Source organism: Nothobranchius furzeri, chromosome 9 (genome assembly GCF_043380555.1).
Source record: "Nothobranchius furzeri strain GRZ-AD chromosome 9, NfurGRZ-RIMD1, whole genome shotgun sequence".
Taxonomy (NCBI): domain Eukaryota; kingdom Metazoa; phylum Chordata; class Actinopteri; order Cyprinodontiformes; family Nothobranchiidae; genus Nothobranchius; species Nothobranchius furzeri.
In genome coordinates, this window is record NC_091749.1 from 44871348 (window position 1) to 44896122 (window position 24775).

Consider the following 24775-nt stretch of genomic DNA (forward strand, 5'->3'; position numbering starts at 1 on the left):
TTTCAATACCCTCCAGAATGAGCTTTTTCAGGGCTCTGTCACTTTAAAAAAACAAGCTGGAGTTGGCCACGCCCACTCAGCCTGCATTCACCAGAGAAGATCCGATAACTGGGAGGGGCTCAGAGCGGAGCTGCTGTTCCTCCAGCAGCAGATCTCTCTATACATGAGAGGTTGTTTTAGTGTAATTTCCCCATTTGTGACATCACAAATATCACACAGTAGCACAGAATGATGCAAAATAGGATTTTTGGTTATGTTGCCTATAAATAGATGGATGGAGATTGTCACAGAGGGCAATCAATCTGCTGAGTCGTTGGACAATACCAAAGGACATAGATGTCTTCATTAAATGGGGTAAGCTAAAGAAGAACTTTCTTTGAGTACTGTTAAAAAGCTGGTTTAAACATTCAGTTCCGTTTTTGTACCAAACTGAGTGTTTTTGTAAAACTTTATTACCCTTTGGCACTGAGATTCACCAATACTCCATGAAGATTAGGATACTTACTTGATTTGATTCATTGTAGCTCAAATTGTTACATGTAAATGCTACATTTTTAGGAAACGTTTATTTCTGAAACCTCATCTCATTTGGGTTCTCTGCATGTTGGTTAGTTTCTAAAAGACATCCAAAACAACTCTCGCTCATTGTTTCAAGGGAAGAAAATGCTTGTGAGTCACATGGACGAGCTGCTGGAGGTTAAGATTATAAAGTATTAAAAGAGGTGTAGAGGAGCTTGTTGTGTCTGAGAGCTCGTATGAATCACTTCCACAGATGAAAGCGCCAGCAGAGGGAGAGGAAGTGTCAGAACTGGACCACAGAGCAACTGAAGACAGTAGTCTGGTTTGATGGATCGTGTTTACTTTGGGAGGAAATATCGTTAAAATGCATGCTGGGAAAACACAAGCCGAAGGGAGCCACTCTGACCGTGACCTGCTAGCATCTGCCTAAATGTTGTTCTAGGCTGCTCACAGCTCCTCTGAAGGCAACAGTGGCTTTATTTAGCTGCACAGTGCATCCTGCTACACAGCCAAAAACTCTCCATTCATCTTTTAAGGAACATCAAAAAGACTCTGAGGTGTTGAGTCAGCCTCCTGATTCCCAAAGATCTCATGTTATCCTACAACTGTGATGGATTTTGTGTCAGAAAAGCCCGGATCTTAGAGGCTTCTTATCAGGTCTTACAGGACTTAAACTATCTTAAACAGGCTCAATCTGTCTCTAAAGCACTTTAGAAGGACCCAACAAAGTTTGTGTTTCCTAGACTTGCGACTTGTAGGTTAAAATTTGACTAGATCAAGGACTTGCACTTAATCAAACTTAAACATTTCAGCTTTATTGGGAAGAGGAATCTGTTTAGAAAAACTACTATACAACCATGCAACTCTAAAAGTTCAGCATTTTGTGCTGGAGTTAATTTTAATGATGGTGGCTCATGTCTGTGATGTTTTCATATTTCCATTTCAGAATCGTTTCATCCCTGAAGGAGCGTTGGAAATTCATAACGGTGGCCAGAATGCTCGCTTCGGCTCGTCCCTCGCGCCTCTCCCTGATCTGAATGGTGATGGGTTCAATGACCTGGTGGTGGGAGCTCCACTGGAGGACGACCACAAAGGAGCCATTTATGTGTTCTTCAGTCAGCCCAACAGAATTCTGCGCAAATATAAACAGGTAGGTTTAATAAAGGTGTAAATTTGTCTTCTGCTTTCTGAAAACATCCATGATTCAGTCAGTTTTAAAGTTCTAGATCGTTGTTTTTTAAAACATGAGTTTGTAATGTTGCAGCTGGTGACTTCTTTTTTAATTCACTTACATTTTTAAGTGATTTTGTAAACCTTTCTTTTTACCAAGGCAGAAATAAAAACTAAGAGTCAATTTAAATCAGTATATTGACATCCATGTAATAAATTCTACATTGTAATAATAATAAAATAATCTTTTCTTCTTTCTCTTTCACCTTGTCCCTTCAGGAGTCTCCACAGCCAATCATCTGTCTCTGTTTAGTTCTATCTTTCGGATCTTCTACTCTCACATCAACTAGCTTCATGTCCTCCTTCACCGCATCCTTTTTGGTGTTCCTCTCAGTTTCCTGCCTGGTGGCTCCATCCTCAGCATCCTTCTACCTATGTAATCATTGTCTCTTCTCTGGACATGTCCAAACCACCTCAGTCTGTCCACTCTCACTTTATCTCCATAACACCTAACACGAGCTGTCCCTCTGAGGGACTCCTTCCTGATCTAGTCCATCCTGGTCACTCCCAAAGAGAACCTGAACATCTTGAGCTCTACAACCTTCTCTAAACCAGATAACAGTGCTTGTCTTACTGTTGTCTTCTACATCTTTTCCTTGGTTCCTGCTGAAACCCTTTTATCACACCTGACATTTTTCTTCACCAACTCTAAACTGCGTATTCACCTTTTTTCCACCCTTCCCTTTGCTTTGGAGCGTAGACCCTAAGAGCTTAAAGTCTTCCACCTTCTTTCTCTTCTGTGTTGATGAAAAATGTAGCTGTTAAACAAAATACCCTCTCCCTTCTGGTGCGTAGCAAAAGCATATTTAGTGTTATTGCTGTAAAACGACTGAAAGAAACATTCATAGTTTTTCGTTTGTGCAAGTTTTGGAAACAATTTACCTAAGAGTATATTTGCACTGCAAGCCTATTTATTGTTAAAGTAAAGGAAAACCGACATAACTTGACCATGTTTCTGTTTTCTAGAGGATAGCAGCGGCAGATTTGGCTTCAGGCCTGCTGTATTTTGGCCGCAGTATTCATGGGACAATGGATATGAATGGTGATGGTTTGGTGGACCTGGCAGTGGGTTCTCTTGGTGCTGCTGTTCTTCTCTGGTTTGTACCTTATCCATTCGATAATAGACGTGTCATAAAACAGGAGGTTACTCCTGCTGCTGACGTTTTTAATGCATTGTTGCATTTGAACTAACTAGCATTGGGAAGAGAACATTTTTTCTCGTATAATTGTCACAGATCAGCTCTGTCTGTCTCACTTATGTGTGCTCACAGGTCAAAGAGTGTTGTGCGGATTTACACCACCGTCAGGTTTGAGCCCAGTAAGGTCAACATCTTTGTGAAAGACTGTCAAAGAGGAGGCAAAGACGTGACCTGCATGTCGGCCATTGTGTGTTTCAACATCACCGCCAGGACAGCTATCCACCCCACACAGGAAATCGGTAAGCCAGCATAAATAATCAGCTGCAGTGGACACACTCCGAGTTTCCTAGTCTTTACCCATGTGCTCAAACTAGTGAAGAGGAATGTTTTTTGCATATTTTACAGACCTAAAGATGAGGCTGACCATGTTTTTTTAATGACTGAAAACTGCTGCTTTCTTTAGGATCGCGAGCAGCAACACAGTTTGAGTTAGCTGTGCATGACATAACAAAAGTGTTTCAAAGGAAAAAAGACATTCATCCCCATCAAAATGTATTTCCTATGAGTTCTCCAAAGCATTTGAGCATGCAGCTGCCTGTAAAACTTTGATTGCTTCTTTCATTCAATGTGGCGCCAAAGAAAAAAGTCTCTTTATTAACAGCAAGAGATTCTGATCTCACTTCTTGTTCTCGGCCAAAGCCAGTGCTGCAGCCTTGAAAACTGGTAGATCAGCACAATGTTGCAGCTATTAAATGTTCCTTTTAGCCTGTAAAAGTCACATCCGTATTATTCTGTCTTTTCAAGAAGGAGATGCACTGGGGTCTGCAACTTTCCCTTGTTTTTCTCTTTTATCTGTTTTTATGCCAATTTTATTGTCTGTTTATCTTTTATCTTTATAAATGTTATTGATTTTTGTTGTTGAGTTCAGCACCTTGGGCTTCTGCTAAGGGTTGTGGAAGGTGCTCTATAAATGAATAAATGAAACGAAAATGAAATACTTGAACGTGTTGTTGGTAGTGATGACAGCTCAGGGGCAAATCAGGCCTACTAGGGTTCTGTGTCACCAAAGGTGATCCACATGGAGGCTCGTCTGCTTACACTTTGTTTTAAAAGCTGTGTATCTGGAGAGTGTATTCTAAGTTAACCTTCTGACTCTCCCACATCTTTATCGGATCTATTATCTGTGCCAAAACAAGACAGGGGAAGACAAGAAGGAGCTGTATGATCGGATACCGTGGAACTCATTTATTTGATTTTCCTTACTCGTAATGCAGGACAGATGTGTTGGAGATGGGGAAACTGCTGTGGACTTCTGTCTCTATTAAGTTAATCTCATTATATAAATAATCTGCCTATAAAAGTTCTATTAAGTACCTGAAACAGAAACATTCAAGCAGTTACCTTTTCTTGCTTTGCGTAGGGTGTGAGGTATTTTTCTGATAATACTTTTTTCATCTTTTCCGTAATATTGGGGATAAACAATCCTGGTCATGCTATTAAGCGTGTATCAGTAGTTGCTGCTTCAACACCCCTGATTTGAATCAGTAGTTGATTAACAGGCTTCTGCAACGCCTGGTGAACCGGTAGTTCAGCCATTGAATCAGGTGTGTTGGAGCAGGGATCTCCAGGACTAGGATTGATTATCTCTGCTCTTTATCCACAGTTGGAGCCTAAATATGAAAAAGAACATAAACATGTTGAAGATGGTGATGCTTATGTTATGGTAGGAATAGAAAACCTACCAGTTAGTTTCATCTGTTTGCAGAACTGTTTGTGCAATTTTCTAATTCCTTTGTTTACCCTAAACATAACTCGTACATTATTCCTGTCACGGCAGCTTAAGGCTGTAAGTGCATAAAGTTTAAAGCAGCATGGCTTCTAAAGGGGTTTCCTTAAAGCTGCAGGGTTTAGATTCTTCTTTACGATAATCTCATACATCCAACATATGTTTGGAGTCAAGAGAACGTTGCTTCATGTTGTGTAGGGGCTGAGAAGTCCAGGACGGGTTTATTCTATGGCTGTTCAGAAAGACAGCTGGACTTTCCAGATGTTGTTCTTGCTTATTCAAAGAGCTTTTTATCTTCAACAACATAAATTGTTTTAACGAGCTCTTAAATGTATTGACATATTAATTCATGTATCCTAGTTTGCTACTCAAATCCCCAATGCTGCCTTGGTCTCTATGTAAGATGACTGGATCTCATTTACGAAGGTGTTGTGAGAACTGGGGATTGGAATATTATTTAACATGGACGTGTTCATTAGTAATCTTTCTGCTGCTCCAACAGGGATCAAATACAATGTCTCCATTTTGGAGAGACGTTTCAATCCTCGAGCTTTACTGGATCATCCACTCAAGCTGCAGCCTCAAAACCTGACCCTCTTTCCTGGGGAGGAGTTCTGTGAACACATCTATTTCCATGTCATGGTGAGGGGATGCTGAAGTTATGTTTGTAGTTGATGATTTTATCCATCAAGCACTGTTGCAATAAAATAAGACTAGAATGTATTTTGAATGGTTTTTGCTTTAGTTTATATAAAAGGTTAAAGGTCAGTTCACTGATGAACAGTTTTTTTAATTTCTGAACTACGATCGGCGACTCTGAGTTTAACGTGCAAGCTGATTATGAAAACAGACTTCTACCCCTACTTCCTGCATCAGCTGCTGATAGACGGGGAGATGCTCGGGTCAGAAAAAGCCACACCTATCTACATCTGAGTACATTTGCATTTACGGACTCGCCCATCTTGGCTCATGACAGGGGAAGGCTATCAGCAGCCTCTTTTAGAAAACAAAGCCGCAAATTTGACGCAACTCTGAGCCGGTACCAGGGTGCTTTAGGTTGTTTATAAGTGGTTTGTCCATGGCAATAATGTGGTGCAATCGTGCCCTTTTTACAAAAGATTACTCTCTGCATTGCTCCAGTTTATCATCTCAGCTGATTCTGTTTACAAAACAAAACTTACGGCAGCACGAATGCCGCAAAATTCCCACAATGCTGTAATGCCACATTATGTTCATGAGACACAATGTGGCGGCAGTATCACGCTGATTTGCTGGCATGGTGTGTCTTCTAAAAAGAGCTAAGGAGAGAGCAGACCTCATCTTGTCAAGTACAAATGGCCCGCATTTATAAAACAACTTCTAGGGTTCTACAACCACCCAAGGCATTCTACAACACAACAGTCATTCACACAGATTGTGCCGTGCAAATGACTGAAGCGATGGCTGCATCAGCCTTCCAATCACCACCAGCAACAATACCAGTCAGGGGTCTTGCCCAATGATGGCAACAGACTGAACGGGACTTGAACCTGCAACCTTCTGGTTGGGGCACTTAACTCATCTGCCACTTTTAGAAGCGAACTGTTGGCATTAGAAACTCCACAACATGGCAGAACTTCTTCAGACTTGCCTTATTTGAGGAGATGAAATATCAATGTTGCAGAGCAAATGGAAGCGGTGGAAGAGTCACGTTACTTTAGCCAATCAGAGGCAAGATGTCTGAATATCATGAATATTAATGAGTAAGAATTCAAATCTTTTTATTTATTTTTTACCGTGTCCTGTTCAGCTGCGTAGCAATCAGAATTGATGTGAAGTAAGACCTGGTGTTTTCTGCCCCCACTCCTCCAGCTAACGTCTACTTCCTGAAACAGGCATGCCAGAGCTTTCTTCACAGAGAACAAGTCACAAGTCATTCATTCATACTAGAGACCACTGCAGATTTCATTAAAGAACAAGTGTAGGCTCACATTTTATGAGAAAGTGACAAAACAGAGTAAATCTACTTGCTAATCTTTGAACACAATGTTTTATTACAGGAGACCACAGACTATGCAAGGCCCATAGTGTTCGCTGTGCAAGTGGCGCTTCAAGATCCAGATCAGGAGCCAGTTCTGGATGACAGCTGGCCTGATGTGGTGAAGACTGAGGTGAAAATAGCTCTGATTTTAAGTTATTGATATTTTGTATCAGTACATTAAAAGTTTCTGTCTGTGACCAGCTGCCCTTCTGGAATGGCTGTGATGAGGACGACCGTTGCATGTCGGACCTGTCACTGCAGTCTACGACTGACCTGATGACTCGAAGGTATTCACACATTTACCACATAAAGGACCAGACCTTTGATCCTTACTTTTCTTCAGTAAGTAATCTTTTTTTCTTCATCACTGTTTTCCAGTCGGTTCTGTGCACACCCTGTACGGTCTCGAGGTTCCTTCTGCCGTCATCAAAGTGAAGGAGGGACAGAGGGGTCGCTTCGGGTGCTTGAGGGAAACACAAGAAGGATGCTGGTGGACGTCAAACTAGAGAACAAAGGGGAAAATGCCTACAATGCTCTACTCAACATCTCCTGCACACCCAATCTACGCTTCTCCAGCCTCGTGATCAAAGTACGTTACCTTCCTCCAAAACCATTCATTCAACTCCTGAGAACGTCCTCGTAAAACTCTGCTGATTATTTGTTCTGAGACTGAGACAAAGAGTGCATGTGTGCAACCAGTGCTGAGACAGACGAGTCTGTGCCTGTTTTTTTCTTCAGGACACATATGATATAAAAATAGATTGCAACACAGTGGACAAGATGAGGAATAGAAGAATCTGCAATGTCAGTGCACCATTCATGCGGGCCAGAACACAGGTGAGATCACTGCAGTCATCTTTTAATCTGATATTGAAATATGTTGTTAGAATAAAAAAAATAACTGAACCATTTAACAATTACAAATTTAGTGGGTTAACCCGTGGTCTTGCTTGGAACTTTGTGCTGCTTTTCCATTAAATAACTAATGAAAGAAAAACATGCAGGATGTCCAAAACAGGAAGGAGAGCTCTGACTGTTGTGTTTGTACAATGAAAGCTGTGTAAGTGATCAGAAAGCCGCCAGGCCTTCCCTCTGTTGTCCTTCCGCTGTGAGGCGCCTGTTTATTATAGAAGATGTGTACAAGACTGTGTTTTCAACTGTGCATGAAGTTTAGCCATCTTCATACTGACAATCTCCAATATCATCACTCATATTTCATGTAAAAACAGAAAGAAAACAATATTTTTATAGCACCTCTCTAGATGAAAATCATGAGATGCTTCACCAAAACAAAAAAAATTATTATATAAAAAAGATTAAATATGTTTTTTTATTCTGTTTAAAATAAGAAAAAAAAAGTGATTAAAAATGTGAGGAAAGGGAGAGAGAGAAAATTACTAGGAAAGAGGGAAATCAGTAATCCTGGGAAAGACGGAATAAGAGCAGAACAAGGAGAGGGTGGTGAAGGAGCCAGCCTGATTAGGTGAGTTTTCAGCTTTGGTATGCTCTTACTGAGGCCTAGTCCACACGTAGCCGGGTTTTTTAAAAAACGAATATCCGCCCCTCCAAAAACTTGCATCCACACCACCTCGTTTTAAAGAAAAACTCTGTCCACACGTACCCGGATAAATACGTTGTTAAGGACATGCCAGACCTGTAGGCGGCAGTACTTCTCCCGTTCTTAACCTCGTCCTTCGTCTGTGGTCTTCCGCAAGGAGCAGTAATTCCGCTTGCAAAAACAAACAAGCAAAAAGCGCTTGGACAATTGATAAAGCGAGCGCAGCTCTGAGGGCATCCATGCTGTCGGCTAGTGTAAACACAGGTCGCACAAGTGATGTCAGCATTTTTTTGTCGCGGAAAGTGACGTTGCAGACCTTAAAACTCCGGTTTTGTCTGTCCACACGCAGACACCTAAAACGGAGAAAACGGAGATCTTCACTTTGGCCGGAGTTTTTAAAAAGATCTGTTTTCGTGTGGATGACAGGCCAAAACGCAGAAAAATATCTACGTTTTGGCAGATCCCCGGCTACGTGTGGACAGGGCCTGAGAAGAACACCCTACCATACACAAAATGTCAGTTATCAGAACATTATACCACTGAGCAAACATGATAACTGAAGAAAGAGACCGTAAACAAGAGGACAAACACATGCAAAACGCTTTAAAGACCTGCAGATACCCAACATGGGCAACAAACAAAGGAAAACAACAAACAACAACAGAAAGAAAAGAACAACCAGAACAAAGAACCAGAAACCCAGAAAGATAAGAACCAAAACCAGAGATAACTCTTCCATACATCAAACGTATAACATAAAAAATAAAAGCAACAATGAAAAAACCCAACATAAACACGCCAACAAAACCATACACAACAGTTAGAAATAGACTAGTGCACCCAAAAGACAAAATATCAGCTGGACTTCAATGTGGAGTCGTTTATGAAATCCCATGCAAACTCTGCAGTAAAACATACATAGGAGAAACCGGACGCCAACTCAACACACGAACAATAGAACATAGAAAGGAGTGCGAGAAAGAGGCAAGTCGAAAACACACAAGAGCAGCAAAACAAGAATCAGAAAGCACAACAAAGAAATCGGCCGTAACAGATCACTGCATAAGAGAAAACTATGTAATGGACTGGGACAACACAAGGAACATAAACACCGAACAACAGAAATACCAAAGATGGATAAAGGAAGCCATAGAGATGAGGAGATCTGGATGTGGGACCATGATCAGAGACGATGGGTTTTACACATTGGATCATGCATGGGACTGTGTCATTGGTGAGGGAAGAGCGGGCAGCAGAGGGCGACAACGTTGTCTGCTGCCCGCGGATAAACAGAGAAGAAAGTGACGCCACCATCAGCGTCAGCTCTGGAGAAGTTTTGCAGTCAGCAAACGAAACTGTCAGCAAGCTAAACAAAAAAATTAAACTTTTCTGTGTTTTAAAAAGAAGCAAAAATGCAGAGTTTTCAGCTGCTTTTTAAAGGAGACCACTGAGTCCACTGATCTCAGGCTCAGGGGGAGAGAGTTCCAGAGTCTGGGGGACACAGCAGCAAATAATCTGTCACCTTTGGTATTTAGCCTGGTGCTGCACAACCAGTAGGCTTTGATCACTGGACCTCAGGGACCTGCTGGGGGTGTAGGGACTAAGAAGATAACCAATGTATGATGGTGCTTGTCCATGTAAGGCCCTATAGACCAGAACTAGGATCTTGGAAAGATTATATGATTATAATCGGTCTCTTTAATATTGTCATGCATGGCTAACATGAAAATAGCCTTTTACCCTCATTTCCTGCATTAGCTTCTGATAGAAAATAGATAGTGAAATGCTAGGATTTGAAAAGCCTGACAGATCTACGTCACACTGCTGACATTCATGAACCCACCCATCTTGACCCATGATGGAAAAGGCTGGTGTTGCTTTGGCATTGAAGAAACAGCAGAGAACGTCTCGACTTGTAGAAGCCAACCATTAGTATTAACAACACCACAACATGGATGAGCTCCTTCAGGCCTTCTTCTGTTTTGCCTTGGCCCCCAAAATGTCTTGAAACGGCCCTGGGTGTGTGACTGAGTTTTGAAGGTGATCTGAATTGTATCAAATGTATAAATACTACATGTGTATAACTTATTGTTTTATTCAGGTAAAAACGTGTAGTGGAGATAAATCTACCTACATTTTACTTTCAAGCTTTGTTTTCTTGTTTTTATTTAACTATTTTCCTGTCCTGTCTGTGTCTCATCTTCCTGCATCTCCTCTAAATTCCCCAGAAAATCTGCTGCCCGGATTCTTACTTTTTCACCTCATCAGGTACTTTTGAACTATGCAGATCAAAGGGATCTCCTGACCATAAAGCGGAGTGAGCGTTTCGATGCTGCATCAGTGAGGTGAAATCACCGCAGCACATGACAAGCGGAGCGCGTCAGGAACGATTAAAAGACAGAATACCAGAGGATTTAAACAGATATGAATGATCTCGTGTTAATAATAATGTTTTGTTGCGTCACCTTGAGAATGTATTGTCCCAACGATCAGCGCTCTGCGTTCTCTCCGCTCAACAGAATCCTGCCTCGCTGAGAGTCCATAAATATTGTAATATAGGTAGAAACTGGATCTTTCCCTGAAAGATATCTAGCCCCCCATAACTCAATCCCTGCTCCTGGATGAAAAACCGGACATTTAGATCAATGTAGGAAACCCCATCGGAGCCCCGGACAGAGAGTGAAAAGTGGACATGTCCAGGAGAAAGAGGATGAATGGTCACCCTAGCAAAGCAAACCGAGTCAGTGGTAGAGTTGTTTTGCTGTTAGCCAGTCAGAGCCGAGACATCCACATTTCAGAAAATAAACTCTAAATCCTACCGAGTTCAGCTCAACTCTTATTTGGCTCACTTCTAGTTCCTGAAACAGGCACACCTGAGCGCCCGTCAAGTACAAGTTACAAGGCATTCAATCCTTCTAGAGACCACTGCAAATGTATTAAAATATGAGTAAAGTGGATCTTTTAGGACAACTTTAGAAAATATTGAATCTTTGGAATGAGGAAAATAACTACACATGTGGGCAGCTCCACCCTGCAATATTATCCCCTTTTGTTTAGGATTACTTTATTGAATACGTGATTTTACTCTTTCAGTAATAAGGAACCTTTTAGGAATTTTCTTTACTTTTACAGTATCAGTGGCCTCAGTAGCATGTGGAAAATCAATATTCAGCTGCAATAGCTTTGCTCCTCCTCCTCATACTGGTCATCAGTCTGGCCTCATTTTCCTGTGGAACAACATCTCATCCCTCAGCCAGACGTTGTTGAAGTTCAACCAGTGTGATGGTGTAGGTCACTAGCATATATAGCAGGCTCAAAACCCATCCCACAATCCTGGAGCAGGTTGAGCTCTGGACAGGCCAGGCTGTCCCATCCACTTTCCCATCCTGTCTGTGCGTGGACGTGCTGTTATTCTGTAGGACATAGGTAGGCAGTCCTGGATTTCCCTACTCCCCTACATTCTTTTTTGATGCATCCCATTTTTCCCTTGCTTCACTTGTATGTTTGCACCTTTCCACCAAAGCTAATGTGAGACTAAAACACATTTGTGATTCTGATTAAGACTCGTTACTTATGTTTAAACTGAATGTACTTTATTAATAATACAGTAATCTCTTGTTTTATGACACTGGACATGAGCACCTCAACGTTGGGTACTGCTGTTGCCTTTGCTCATTTCTGTTTTTGCTTTTGCTACTGCTGTGCTAATGTTGTGTTGTGCTGTGCTGTTGGTATGTAAAAGGAGAATTAAAGTAAAACACAAAGTAACTTTGAGCCTTGAAAACATGCTGGATAGCAGCACCCGTCCTATTCCTGCTATAGGACATGGAGTCGGGTCTCCGAGCCCGGGGATGAAAGATGGCCCCTGGATCCAGATTGTTTCTCACAGACTTTAAACTTCGGGTAGCTGCCAGTCAGGTGCCAGTCATACACCTGTGACTGGAGCACACCTGGCAGCACAAACTAGTATATAATCATAGGGGAGAGATTATTGAAATTAAAGTTTCTGAACTTTTTTTTAGCTGACCTCTGTGTTTGCTTCCTTGAGCTTAGTGAGAGACCTCTTTGTAATTTAAAGTACTTTAGTTATTATTTGTTCAGTAAACATGAGTTAAGACAACTCTTACATTTTTTTCATAAAAAGATATTAAACATAGGATTTCTTGTATTTGAACTATTAGGTAGTCAGATACAAACAGAACTGGATAACGTTCCTCTTCTCTTTATCGCTGATGCATCAGGTGAGACTGAGAGAAAAATACCAATGTACTTTTCTCTCATCTGTTTCTTATTCTCACATTCACTTCTGCTGGTCCTAAGCCTCTCCACAGGCTTGTAATGTCAACAATATTTATGGGACTCTGTGCTTTCCAGTGTCTTCTAAGAGAATACGCAGTGGTTTATTTCTGAGAAGGTGATGTTTAAATAAACCTTTACAGAGATGACACTAGTCATAGATCACAGCTTGCAAATAAAAGCCATTGCACTTTTTGTTTTATGAGTAAGACAAGTTTCCAGTCGTCTTGACAATTTTCTGTCTTGCTCTTATGCAAAGTTATCTGTCAAGTAGTCTCAAAATAAAGAAACGAGCTGAACGGGTTCGTGAATTATTTTCACCATATAATTATCAAAAACAATGCTCATCTCCTGGGCAACAAAACATCCTGCATTTCTCTGTAATGCTCTGCAGCAACCAGGCCGGTCCTCCTCATAATCTCAGAGCGATTCATACCCCCTAATTCAGTCTGAGCAGCATCCAGAGCCACAAGACTCAACTGTGCCTGGTCAACATGTGGCACGTTAGGTCGACTGCTCACCATAGTCACTGCCAAACCTGCCCAAACACTCCTCATCTGAAGGAAAAGGAGAAAAATCAGGGCAGGTTTGCGTTTGAACCTAAAATCAAGTAATTTCTGTAGCTTTAACTTAACAAAGATAAACTTAACTTCATCAGCTCAACGGCAAAATGAGGGGTACCAATAATGACGATTATTACGAGTGACTATGGACTTATTTCTGTAAACTTTAAAAAAGTCGGTTTCTGTGGCTTCTTATACAAGTTTGAGGAGTTTTGGACTAATTTGGGCTTCTATCCAAACCAAACCAGTAATTTTGGTTGGGTTGGTTCTTACTGGACAACGTAGTTGCTGATCTGTGATAAATGTCATCTTGAGACTGATAATAGATCATCTCAGAAAGAGCAGACCAAAGCAAGCTAATTCATTTGTGGAGCAGCTTGACAATCATGTTGTTGAAGGTCTGGATTCGTGCTGTCTGGTTTGGAAGCAGTCAGACTGAAACGACCGAGAGAACAAAGAGCAACACGATTCACAATCGGAATTTCAAGAACATTCTGGCTCTCGAACGTTTTCTTCCCACAGAAATTCATGTCATCCAACTCATACAAACTGTTTTTACATTCTTTTGCATGTTTCATTTAACATTTTCTGAAGAAATATTATGCAATCGTTTAAAAAAACATGATCTATTCTAAGACACTCCTGGAAGTTGGTTGCAGAGAGGGAGGTCGCCACCATTGCCGTGCATCTGTGGTTAGCTGAGTACAAGTCTGCCTCCTTGTGAGGAGGGAAGCTACGATAACCTCGTTATGCATTCCTCTGTGGTCAGACGGGATCCATCCGGATTTCATTACGGGACAGAGAACTGTAAACAATGCTCTTCTCTTTTTTTACGTGCACTCTGTTGCCAGTCAATCCTCCTCTTCTGCTACCTTCTGTCTTTATTTGGTAGCTGATGATCAAACTCCAATTATCCACACACCCCTCACCCATTTTTCTCTCATTACAACAGCTTTCCCTAAATACCTTTAAATCAGCCTTCCTGTGGAGGACCTCTGAGTGTTTTTATTATTAGCATCATTTATATTGTGGGGTGTTGCAGGGTTTTTGCTGCCAGAAAGAATACCGTACATAGATACTATTGCTTTTATAGATGGGGTTTCTGTATGTTCTAATGCAAAATACTTTTAAATGTTGTATTAATTCACTCATATGATGGATTTGACCTTTACTTTTATCTTTTCTATAGGTTTCCTTTCGTCTGGAGTTTGAGTTCAGTCGTGTCGTCTTCTTGGACCATCTCAGAGTTGTATTAGAAGCCAGCAGGTTAGAGCTTTATTTTTATTCTTAACCTCATTTTAACTTCTTGCCATCCACAAACACTTGACATTCCATCAACAGCAGCAGCTGACATTCCTACTCTTCCTCTTTTTGAATATTTTCTCTCTTCTTGACAGTGATGGGGAGGACCTGAACTCTGCTGATAACTTTAACGATATCTATTACTCACTGAAATACGAAGGAGACCTTCTTTTTACAAGGTTTGTCAAATTTTATGCTTCTTACCAAACAGTGACTAATGCTGGAGGGCTTGTTGTGAGCCCAGTAGCTGTAAACTTGGGAAATATGAGCCGTTACTGAAGGGATGATGAGTTCCAGAGACTAGAGATGGAATGGAAACCTGAATATGTCCCACTCTAGTGTTTACTTGTGTGATTTACTCTGAAAGGGACTCAAATCCAACCCGGTATGAGATCAAGTCAGAGCTCTCACTGGAGGAGCCTGGTGTTATCGGTCCCCCTTTCAACTTCACCTTCCAGGTGAGAACCCATTTCATCCTCTCCGTGTTCTTAATAAAGGAAAACACTGGAATAATTTACACCATTTGTGTCCCAGATCCAGAACCTTGGATATTTTCCAGTCGGAGATTTACAGTTGAGCATAGAGATTCCAGAAATGACACAAAATGGGAACCAACTTCTGCAGATATTTGACTTCCATATAGATCAGGTGAGTTAGGAGCTTGGAAGTTTCTCTTAAGTTTAACTGATGGTGGGGTATTTGTAACAAAATTTGAATTATTTTTAAGCCAAAACCAATTTTAAATGTGCTTCTTATAGCGATATTCTGTCTATAAAATATTACACTAAAACCTCCCTGTGTTAGTTGTACCATCCTTGCAGAAAACTCGGGCATAAACATGAAGTGCACCAAGAATGATAAGGGAACCCTTTAGGCCATTTTACTATAATCTTAATCTAATTAAATCCCATTAGTTATCTCCACATTTAATCCATCCCCATGGGGAGCGTGGAGCTTCAGCAGTGGCTGTGCTCGGGAACAATTTGGTGGTTTAACACCCCCCCCCCCCCCCCCAGTCCAACCCCTTAAATCCAAGTGTCTGCAGGGAGGCATTGGGTCCCATTTTAATGTCTTTGGTATGACCCAACCCTGTATTTTAACCCCAATCTCCCATTCCCAGTTTGGACACTCAAAGGCCACTGAGAAGGTGGTAATACTGTTGGACTGCATTATCTTGTAAATAGCACACTTATTAACATGTATCTATTTTTGTGTTATTAACTAACAGCACATGCATCTGTATTGCTGATGGTTGGTAGACTGTAAACATAGGTTTGGTTACCAGTTCTTAGTATTGTAATATGTTGTAATGTTCTTGGTTTGTTTGGATTTTGAACTTCTTGCACCATGTTTAGACATTAGTAAAGTCGTGTACTGTGGATCCTGAATCGTCTTTTACACTGTAAACAGGACTTGCCATTGTGTGGCAGGAACCGGGTTGTTGTGTTCATGGGTTCAGTTCAGGACAGGAATGACTGTCCAGCTCACCTCATAAAATCTTATTTGACTTCATTGATTTGACTTGACTACTTTAAAAATTGACATTTTTAAAGTAGTCAAGTTCATCCACTCCAAACATGTTCATCCATTGATCTGATGGAGTGTTCCAGTATTATTGGCAGTCTAATGAACATCTAATTTATTTATTTTTCTCGAGTCCTCTTGTGGTATTATTTCTGTTTTAGCTAGATGAACCACATCGTCATCAATGATGAATAAGATGTTTCTTTGCTTATAACTTGTTTTATACAGTTTACTGGGTATGATGTCGTTACATACTGATTATTTTTTACATATTTATCTTTATTCATATAAGCACAAACCTATCATGGATGACTTTAATGAACTAAATGATATTTTTATTCTCATGTCACACCTCAGAGGAACGGGACGCGCTGTTTACCGCCCCAGCATATCGCTCAGAGCAGAGCTTCACCCGAGGATCTCTCCCGCTTCTCCCGCCTGGTAAAGGAAAAGAAAATACTCAAGTATTTTCATTTTTAAATTGTCTCTTGGACCTTATGTTGTTTCTTTACACAGAACCGATCCAACACACTAACTCTGCCAATCCAGTGCACGGTCAATGTGGCTCCCCCCAGAGAGATTAATGTTGTAATCACTGGAGCCCTGAGAATAGACACGTTACATGCTGTGAGTTTATGCCCAACATATGTATTAAGCTGTAAACACTATCTGCCCTTTTACTGTCTGCTTTACTTCTGTTGTTTGTAAAGCTGCATGTGTCGTTTTTCTCCAGCTGAAGTTTAAAATCCTGGAACTGGTAACCAGCGCATCATTGGAGCTCCCCTCCTCCAGCCCCATGTTTCTACACGAAGACAGGCCTGTCAGACATGTGAGTCCACAACAATTCTGCTCCTCTTTGATTTGAACTTGTTTAAGTGAGCTTACAAAGCCTTCATTTATAACAGCAGCAGTTTGTACAGGTGCAGCAGAAAAATAAAACCGGAATATTTAGCCCTCTGTGCATGTGTGGGTTAGAGTGGACATGCTGTGTGGTGCTTAGGGACCGAAAGGACCAGCAGCACAGACTAAGCCCAACTTTATCCTTTGCTGCCATCTATTGGTCATCACTGACAGTCCCTGCTTTAAATATATATTCAGCTTTTTTTTAGTGATTTAGAAAGTGCTTCAGTTTGTGCTCTAGACTAACAGTGATTGCTTCACCACTTATCACTATGCAGATTACGTAACAACTGGCTCTTTTTAGTGGATTTCAATATAAGTTTAATTATTGTCACCACATAATGTATGTAAAGATAAAGATTAGCCAATAGCAGTGTGACAGCAGTCACAATTCACAAAGGATGACTTTTGCCCTAAAACACCAAACCTTTTGTTGTAGTTATTATTATTATAATATATATTATTATTATTGTTATATTATTATTATTATTATTATTTACCCATTATAATAATAATAATAATAATAATAATAATAATAATAATAACTTTTTGCACTGTTTCATTGATGTTAACAAAAGAAATATTTTTATGATTTTGAAAAATACATGTAGGCCAGTACTCTAGATTAGTTTAAAGTTGTTAAAGTTTAATTGATCACTCAATAGCAAACATCTGGAATATGTTTCGATCTCTCTCTCTCTCTCTCTCTCTCTCTCTCTCTCTCTCTCTCTTTCTCTCTCTCTCTCTCTCTCTCTCTCCCCTCTCTCTCTCTCCCCTTTCTCTCTCTCTCTCTCTCTCTCTCTCTCTCTCTCTATATATATATATATATATATATATATATATATATATATATATATATATATAGTAAAGTCAACATCAGTGTTGTCACATTGAGAGGATGGTTGGGACCCAAAATACAGATTACCCAGACGACATGAGGCAGGAGTTGATATAAAGTAAAAAATCCTTTTATTGTAGGATGAACAAAAATAAATCCAAAGGCATGGAGCCCAAACTCCAGAAATCCAAAAGCAGGAGAACAAAGCTCAATTAGAGCACAAACTGGGGACTAGACAGGAAGCTCACACAGAGCACCAAAGAACAACGCTGACAAACAACAGAGATGCAGACAAAGGACACATGAGGGCGCTAAGAGAACACAAAAGGAGAACCTGGAGTGGGAACTGAAGGAGCTGGGGAACAAAGGGACACAGAACATGAAAAGTGTATGTTGTTTCTGACTGGCTTTAACTGTTTGGCAACAGGAAACCCTGTAGGTACAACGCTGCTGGTATCTGAGTTGTGTATGTGTGCTTATACATTTTACTGACATTCATTCTAAAAGCACATTTAGAGTCACACATGCAGCTTTGTTTTGAATCAGCTGTAATTTGTTGGTGTTTTTCCATGAAGTATTTGACCAAAAAAACTGCACAGTAATGACACAGTACAATGTTGTTGCTGGAAAATCTTCTGAACTCACCTTGACTTGATTTTGTGCTCTGGCAATGGTGTAAGAACCTTGTAAATAAGTGGCTGGAAGGTTTTATTGTAGTTATAGTTCCGTTGTTTGAGGATTTTTATTTTAGACTTTAAGACTATCAAGCAGATGGGATTATCTAAAACTGATTTGCATAAAAACAATATTTCAAACTTTCGCTGGCAGTGTAGGCAAGAAACCTAATGCATGGCACCAGACAGACGGATGCTGCCAGATCAATAAAAACAAAACTCCAAAAAGGCCTAAGGGAGGAGTGAGAACAGTTTCCTGAAAACACTGGCTGGCTGTCCTCTCTGTTGTTTCTCAGATCATCCTAAACCAGGAGTGGGGAACCCTGGTCCACGAGGGCCGGTATCCTGCATGTCTTTGCTCCAACACTTCTGATTCAGTGGTTGGTTCACCTGTTCTGCAGCTCTTCAAGCTCTACAGAAGCTTATTAATCACCTGCTGACTGAAATCAGGTGTGATGATGCAGGGTTGAAACTAAAATATGCTGGATAGCGGCCCTTGATGGACCAGGGTTCCCCACCCCTGTAAACTGTCTGAGATGATGCTGCACAAGGGGGGAACAACACCAGAGGAGAATATGCATGTTAGCTCATTCCAGAAGTCCCAAACTTCCCTCAGATCTAACAAATACTGAAACTGTGGTTCTTTGTCTCTTCTTTTAATTCACACACACATAGACATTTTTCTCTGTTTTGTTCTTTGTTTCTTTTCAATTTCCACTGGTTTATTCTTGTTTAATACACAACAAAGCAAAGTTTTTTTTAACTTTTTTTGGTGTTACTTCCGCTGTTTATCCGTGAAGTCCCCCTACTCCCCGAGGATAAACAGTGGAAGTAACCAGGAAAGCTCTGAAGATGGCAGCTGTGCGACGCGAAAACTGTCAGCAAATTAAGGTACAAAACTGCTACGCTGTGTATTAAACAAGAAAAAACCTGTAGGAATTTAACATTTTTGTCAATAGGAAAACATAAGCTTGTCTTAAGATACACCAATGACCTCTCATGGCTTGTTCACAAGAGCTGCAGGTTACATAAACTAACACAGTCAGGACAAGAGACGAATGCAGCTGAAGACATAAAGAAGTTAAACCTTTTATTTAGGCTCTGTGGATACAAAATAAGTTCATAGATTTATGGCTCTGACCATGTCTGGGGTGCGCCCTTCATCTGTTGCCATGGTGATCGATTTCAGTTCATCTGGTATAGTCCTTAGTGAGGTCTTTAGGGATGAGTGTGCTCTCACTCGTCGTCTTCGTCGTCGTCGTCTTCCTCCGCTTATCCGGGTCCGGGTCGCAGGGGCAGCATCCCAACTAGGGAGCTCTAGACCGTCCTCTCCCCAGCCATCTCCACCAGCTCCTCCGGCAGGACCCCAAGGCGCTCCTGGACCAGATTGGAGATGTAACCTCTCCAACGTGTCCTGGGTCGACCCGGGGGCCTCCTGCCAGCAGGACATGCCCGAAACACCTCCCCAGGGAGGCGTCCAGGAGGCATCCTGACCAGATGCCCAAACCACCTCAACTAACTCCTTTCGATCCGGAGGAGCAGCGGCTCTTCTCCGAGTCCCTCCCAAATGTCCGAGCTCCTCACTCTATCTCTAAGGCTGAGCCCAGCCACCCTATTGAGGAAACTAATTTTGGCCGCTTGTATCCGCGATCTCGTTCTTTCGGTCATTACCCAAAGCTCATGACCATAGGTGAGGATTGGGACGTAGATCGACCAGTAAATCGAGAGCCTGGCTTTCTGGCTCAGCTCCCTCTTCACCACGACAGATCGGCTCAGCGTCCGCATCACTGCAGATGCTGAACCAATCCACCTGTCGATCTCCCGATCCCTCCTACCCTCACTCGTGAACAAGACCCCGAGATACTTAAACTCCTCCACTTGAGGTAGGACCTCTCCTCCGACCCGGAGTTGGCAAGCCACCCTTTTCCAGTCGAGAACCATGGTCTCAGATTTGGAGGTGCTGATCCTCATCCCAGCCGCTTCACACTCGGCTGTGAACCTACCCAGCAAGAGCTGAAGGTCAGAGCTGGATGAAGCTAGGAGGACCACATCATCCGCAAAAAGCAGAGACAAGATTCTCCTGCCACCAAACTCGACACACTCCACACAACGGCTGTGCCTAGAAATTCTGTCCATAAAGGTTTTGAACAGAACCGGTGACAAAGGGCAGCCCTGGCGGAGTCCAACCCTAACCGGGAACAGGTCCGACTTACTACCGGCTATGTGGACCAAACTCACGCTCCTCTGGTAAAGAGACTGAATGGCCCTTAACAGAAAGCCACCCACCCCATACTCCTGGAGCTTCCCTCACAGGGTGCCCCTGGGGACACGGTCATAAGCCTTCTCCAAATCCACAAAACACATGTGGATTGGTTGGACAAACTCCCATGCCCCCTCCATCACCCTTGCAGGGGGAAAGAGCTGGTCCACAGTTCCATGTCCAGGACGAAAACCACATTGCTCCTCCTCAATCTGAGATTCAACTATCGATCGGACCCTCCTCTTTCAGACCTTTCCAGGGAGGCTGAGGAGTGTGATCCCCCTATAGTTGGAACACACCCTCAGGTCATCCTTCTTAAAGATGGGGACCACCACCCCGGTCTGCCACTCCACAGGAACTGCCCCCGATGACCATGCAATGTTACAGAGATGTGTCAAACATGACAGCCCTACAACATCCATAGCCTTGAGATACCCAGGACGAACCTCATCCGCCCCCGGGGCTCCGCCGCTGTGTGTTTGTTTGACTACCTCAGCAACTTCTGCCCCCAAGATTGGACAGTCCATCCCCAGGTCTCCCGGCTCTGGTTCCTCCTCGGAATGCGCATAGGTGGGATTGAGGAACTCCTCAAAGTATTCCTTCCACCATCCGACTATAGCCTCAGTTGACGTCAGCAGCTCCCCATCCCCACTGTAAACAGTGTGAGCGAGTTGCTGCCTCCCTCTCCTGAAGCTCCGGACAGTTTGCCAGAACCTCTTTGGAGCTGATCGATAGTCTTTCTCCATGGCCTTACCAAACTCCTCCCATGCCCGAGATTTTGCCTCGGCAACTGCCACTGCTGCACCCCGCTTGGCTATCCGGTACCTGTCTGCTGCCTCCGGAGACCCACAGACCAGCCACGCCCTGTAGGCCTCCTTCTTCAGCCTGACGGCTCCCCGAACCTCTGGTGCCACCAGCGGGTACGGGGGTTGCCACCACGACTGGCACCGGCCACCTTGCGACCACAGCTAGAAACAGCCGCCTTAACAATCGCAGAGTGGAACAAGGCCCACTTGGAGTCAATGTCCCCCACTGCTCTCGGGATGCAGTCAAAGCTCTGCCGGAGGTGGGAGTTGAAGATCATATTAACAGGTTCTTCTGCCAGGCGTTCCCAGCAGACCCTCACTATGCGTTTGGGTCTGCCAGGTCTACGCGGCATCTTCCCCTGCCATCTGATCCAACTCACCACCAAGTGGTGATCAGTTGACAGCTCCGCTCCTCTCTTCACTCGGGTGTCCAAAACACATGGCCGCAGGTCAGATGATACGACTACAAAGTCTATCATCGACCTGTGACCTAGGCTGCCCTGGTATCAAGTGTACCGATGGGCATCCTTATGTTCGAACATGGTGTTCGTTATGGCCAAACTGCGGCTTGCACAGAAGTCAAATAACGAAACACCACTCGAGTTCAGATCAGGCGGGCCGTTCCTCCCAATCACACCCCTCCAGGTCATGCTGTCATTGCCCACGTGAGCATTGAAGTCCCCCAGCAGGACAATGGAGTCCCCTGATGGAGCACTATCTAGCACTCGTCCCCGGGACTCCAAAAAGGGTGGGTAATCTGAACTGATATTTGGCCCATAAGCACAAACAACAATCAGGACCCGTTCCCCGACCCGAAGGCGCAGGGAAGCTACCCTTTCGTCCCCCGGGGTAAACCCCAACACACAGGCAGAGTCTTGGGGCTAACAAAAGCTAACCCCAGCCCTCCACCTCTCACCCGGAGCAACTCCAGCAAAGGAGAGTGTCCAACCCCTCTCAAGGACTTGGGTTCCAGAGCCAATGCTATGTGTCGAGGTGAGTCCGACTATATCTAGCCGGTACCGCTCAACCTCTGCCACAAGCCCCTGCTCCTTCCCCGCCAGCGAGGTGACGTTCCATGTCCCAAAAACCAGTTTTCTTGTCCGGGGATCGGACCGCCAAGGCTCCCGCCTCGGTCTGCCACCCGATCCACATTGCACCGGACCCGTCATGTTCCTCCTGCAGGTGGTGGGTCCACAGTTGGATGAGCCCATGTATCCGGTTCGGGCTGGGCCCAGCCGGGCCCCATGGGCGAAAGCCCGGCCACCAGGCGCTCGCTCACGGGCCCCAACCCCACGCCTGGCTCCAGGGTGGGTCCCCGGTAACCCTCCGGGCCGGGTACTCTTGACTCTTTGACTTTACCTCCATGAAAGATCCTGTGAACCGTTCTTTGTCTCACCCTTCACCTAAGACCCATTTGTCATGGGAGACCCTACCAGGGGCACAAAGAGCCCCAGACAACACAGCTCCTTGGATCATTAGGGCACTCAAACTCCTCCACCACGATAAGGTGACGGTTCAAGAAGGAGCTCTCACTCAATCAATAAAATCTTGTAACCTAAAAAATAACACCTGTGAGTAACATTTTCTGATTGAATCTTTCCTGACAGATTATATTGGAGATTAGGAAGGAAGGAGATTATAGAATTCCTATCTGGATTATAATTGGCAGCACACTGGGAGGATTCTTGCTGTTAGCTCTTCTCAGTCTGGCTCTGTGGAAGGTAAGATGCCATCACATGCAGAAGTAACACACCCATGAACCCCAGAGTTTTGTCATCTGCGTCTCACGAGCTGGAGCGATATTGTTATTTGAGTTTTAATCAAATTACTTTGTATTTTCTAAAATTACTTCCTGATAGATCATAAGCTGCAGTGGAGCTTTGTTGCATTTTTCATTATTTTTACACTTTATGGGATACATTCAATATAAAGAAATTATGTTATTGAAAATGTATTCATAAATTTGTAGCCTTTTTTAATTTCTTTATTGTGAAACTGATTCAGAGTCACTCTAAAGGAGTGAGACATTTAAATTGAGCCCTGTCCTGTAGACAAATGTGTTGCGTTAAATTATTTAATCTTGTTAATTTATCATTTCTTCCCGTGTTTGATCGCTCTCCCACCCAGCTCGGATTCTTCAGGAGGGAGAAACGGAAAGAAAATAATGAGCAGGAGGCCAACGGGAAGGTGTCCGAAGAGCGGTAACGGTGGATCAGCACTCCCAGCAGACATCTCCTAAAACCAGGGACTCTCAGGAACCAAGCTGCCTCCCTCTGCTCTCCAACGCCACAGCAGCAGCACACGGACGCCGCTGCGAGACCGCTGATGCAAGACTTATTCCGTGCACTGGACCTGCTCTACATCACAACCCCTGACCCTGGAGTCAACACCGGCACACTCAGCATTTCTGGGTCCGTCTATCCCTCACAAGGTCGTCCCGCGGACCCTGAAGCTCTGGTGGTTTCATTTGGACAGAGGAACTAGTCTTCATCAGCTTGTTCTAAATCATTCCTGACTATGATTTGTCTTTAAGGCAAGCAACAGCAAAGCCTGTTTTTTCTTCTATTGTGTGTATTTATTAAAATTTGATTAAACTTTATATAAAAACTACAGGAGTAACTCTCCACCCATCAAACAGGCTTCAGAAGTAAACATAATATAACAAATAATTTAAAAGGTTGTTTAATATCATTTGCATTTTAAGTTCTTATTTAAGACAGAACCATTTTTTAACTAAAATCACAAAACAGCAAAAAATCCATGCTGTTAAACTTTATTCGCAGAGAGAATTTTTTTGTTTGTTTTTCCCATCCAGAAACACACAAAAAGATCTAGGAACATTTCGATGCACTTTGTTTTACAATGTACAAAAATGAACTTGAATCTGTAAATAGTCAAGTGCTTTTTATACTCTTTTATTATTATGTTTGTATCAATACTTTCACATTTTATATAACATAACTTTTTGAACTTAACTTAAAAACAGTGAGTTACAGGATTATTACAATATGAGACAGTTTCATGCCTTTTAATGTGCGCTGCATCAGAGCAAAAGGTGTGCATGAAATACTGACAGCAACTTTTTAATGTTAGAAGGGATTTTATATGATGGTGTTACTGAATTTAAAACATACTCAATGGACGAGAACACCGATGAGCGTTTCATTTTTCATTGTGTTTACCTGCACAAAATCATAATGCACAGTCAAAACTACAAGCTACATCCTTTTCACAGCATTTTCATTTTATTTGCATTGTTACTGTGGAAAAGGAGCAATGAAGAACCTGACTTCAAAATAGTATTTTGTTTTTGCAATGCATTAAAGATATTTTCACATCAAGAGGTTTTTAATAATCTCA

General features: G+C 42.6%; 1 protein-coding gene across 2 annotated transcripts in view; it reads left to right on the forward strand.

Annotated features, from left to right (window-relative positions):
- itga11a (integrin, alpha 11a) overlaps positions 1-23805 on the forward strand; it is a 62415-nt gene extending 38610 nt beyond the window's left edge. For both annotated transcript variants that reach the window (XM_015953605.3, XM_054732282.2), the window contains 17 exons: positions 1466-1669; positions 2716-2846; positions 3021-3187; positions 5177-5316; positions 6714-6824; positions 6896-6981; positions 7073-7283; positions 7433-7531; positions 14301-14377; positions 14509-14592; positions 14781-14871; positions 14948-15061; positions 16295-16378; positions 16454-16564; positions 16671-16766; positions 23023-23136; positions 23543-23805. In XM_015953605.3, coding sequence (XP_015809091.3) covers positions 1466-1669; positions 2716-2846; positions 3021-3187; positions 5177-5316; positions 6714-6824; positions 6896-6981; positions 7073-7283; positions 7433-7531; positions 14301-14377; positions 14509-14592; positions 14781-14871; positions 14948-15061; positions 16295-16378; positions 16454-16564; positions 16671-16766; positions 23023-23136; positions 23543-23620 — 1998 coding nt within the window. In that variant the 3' untranslated portion in view covers positions 23621-23805. The remainder of the gene's footprint in view (positions 1-1465; positions 1670-2715; positions 2847-3020; positions 3188-5176; positions 5317-6713; positions 6825-6895; positions 6982-7072; positions 7284-7432; positions 7532-14300; positions 14378-14508; positions 14593-14780; positions 14872-14947; positions 15062-16294; positions 16379-16453; positions 16565-16670; positions 16767-23022; positions 23137-23542) is intronic.
- Positions 23806-24775: the final 970 nt, after the last annotated feature.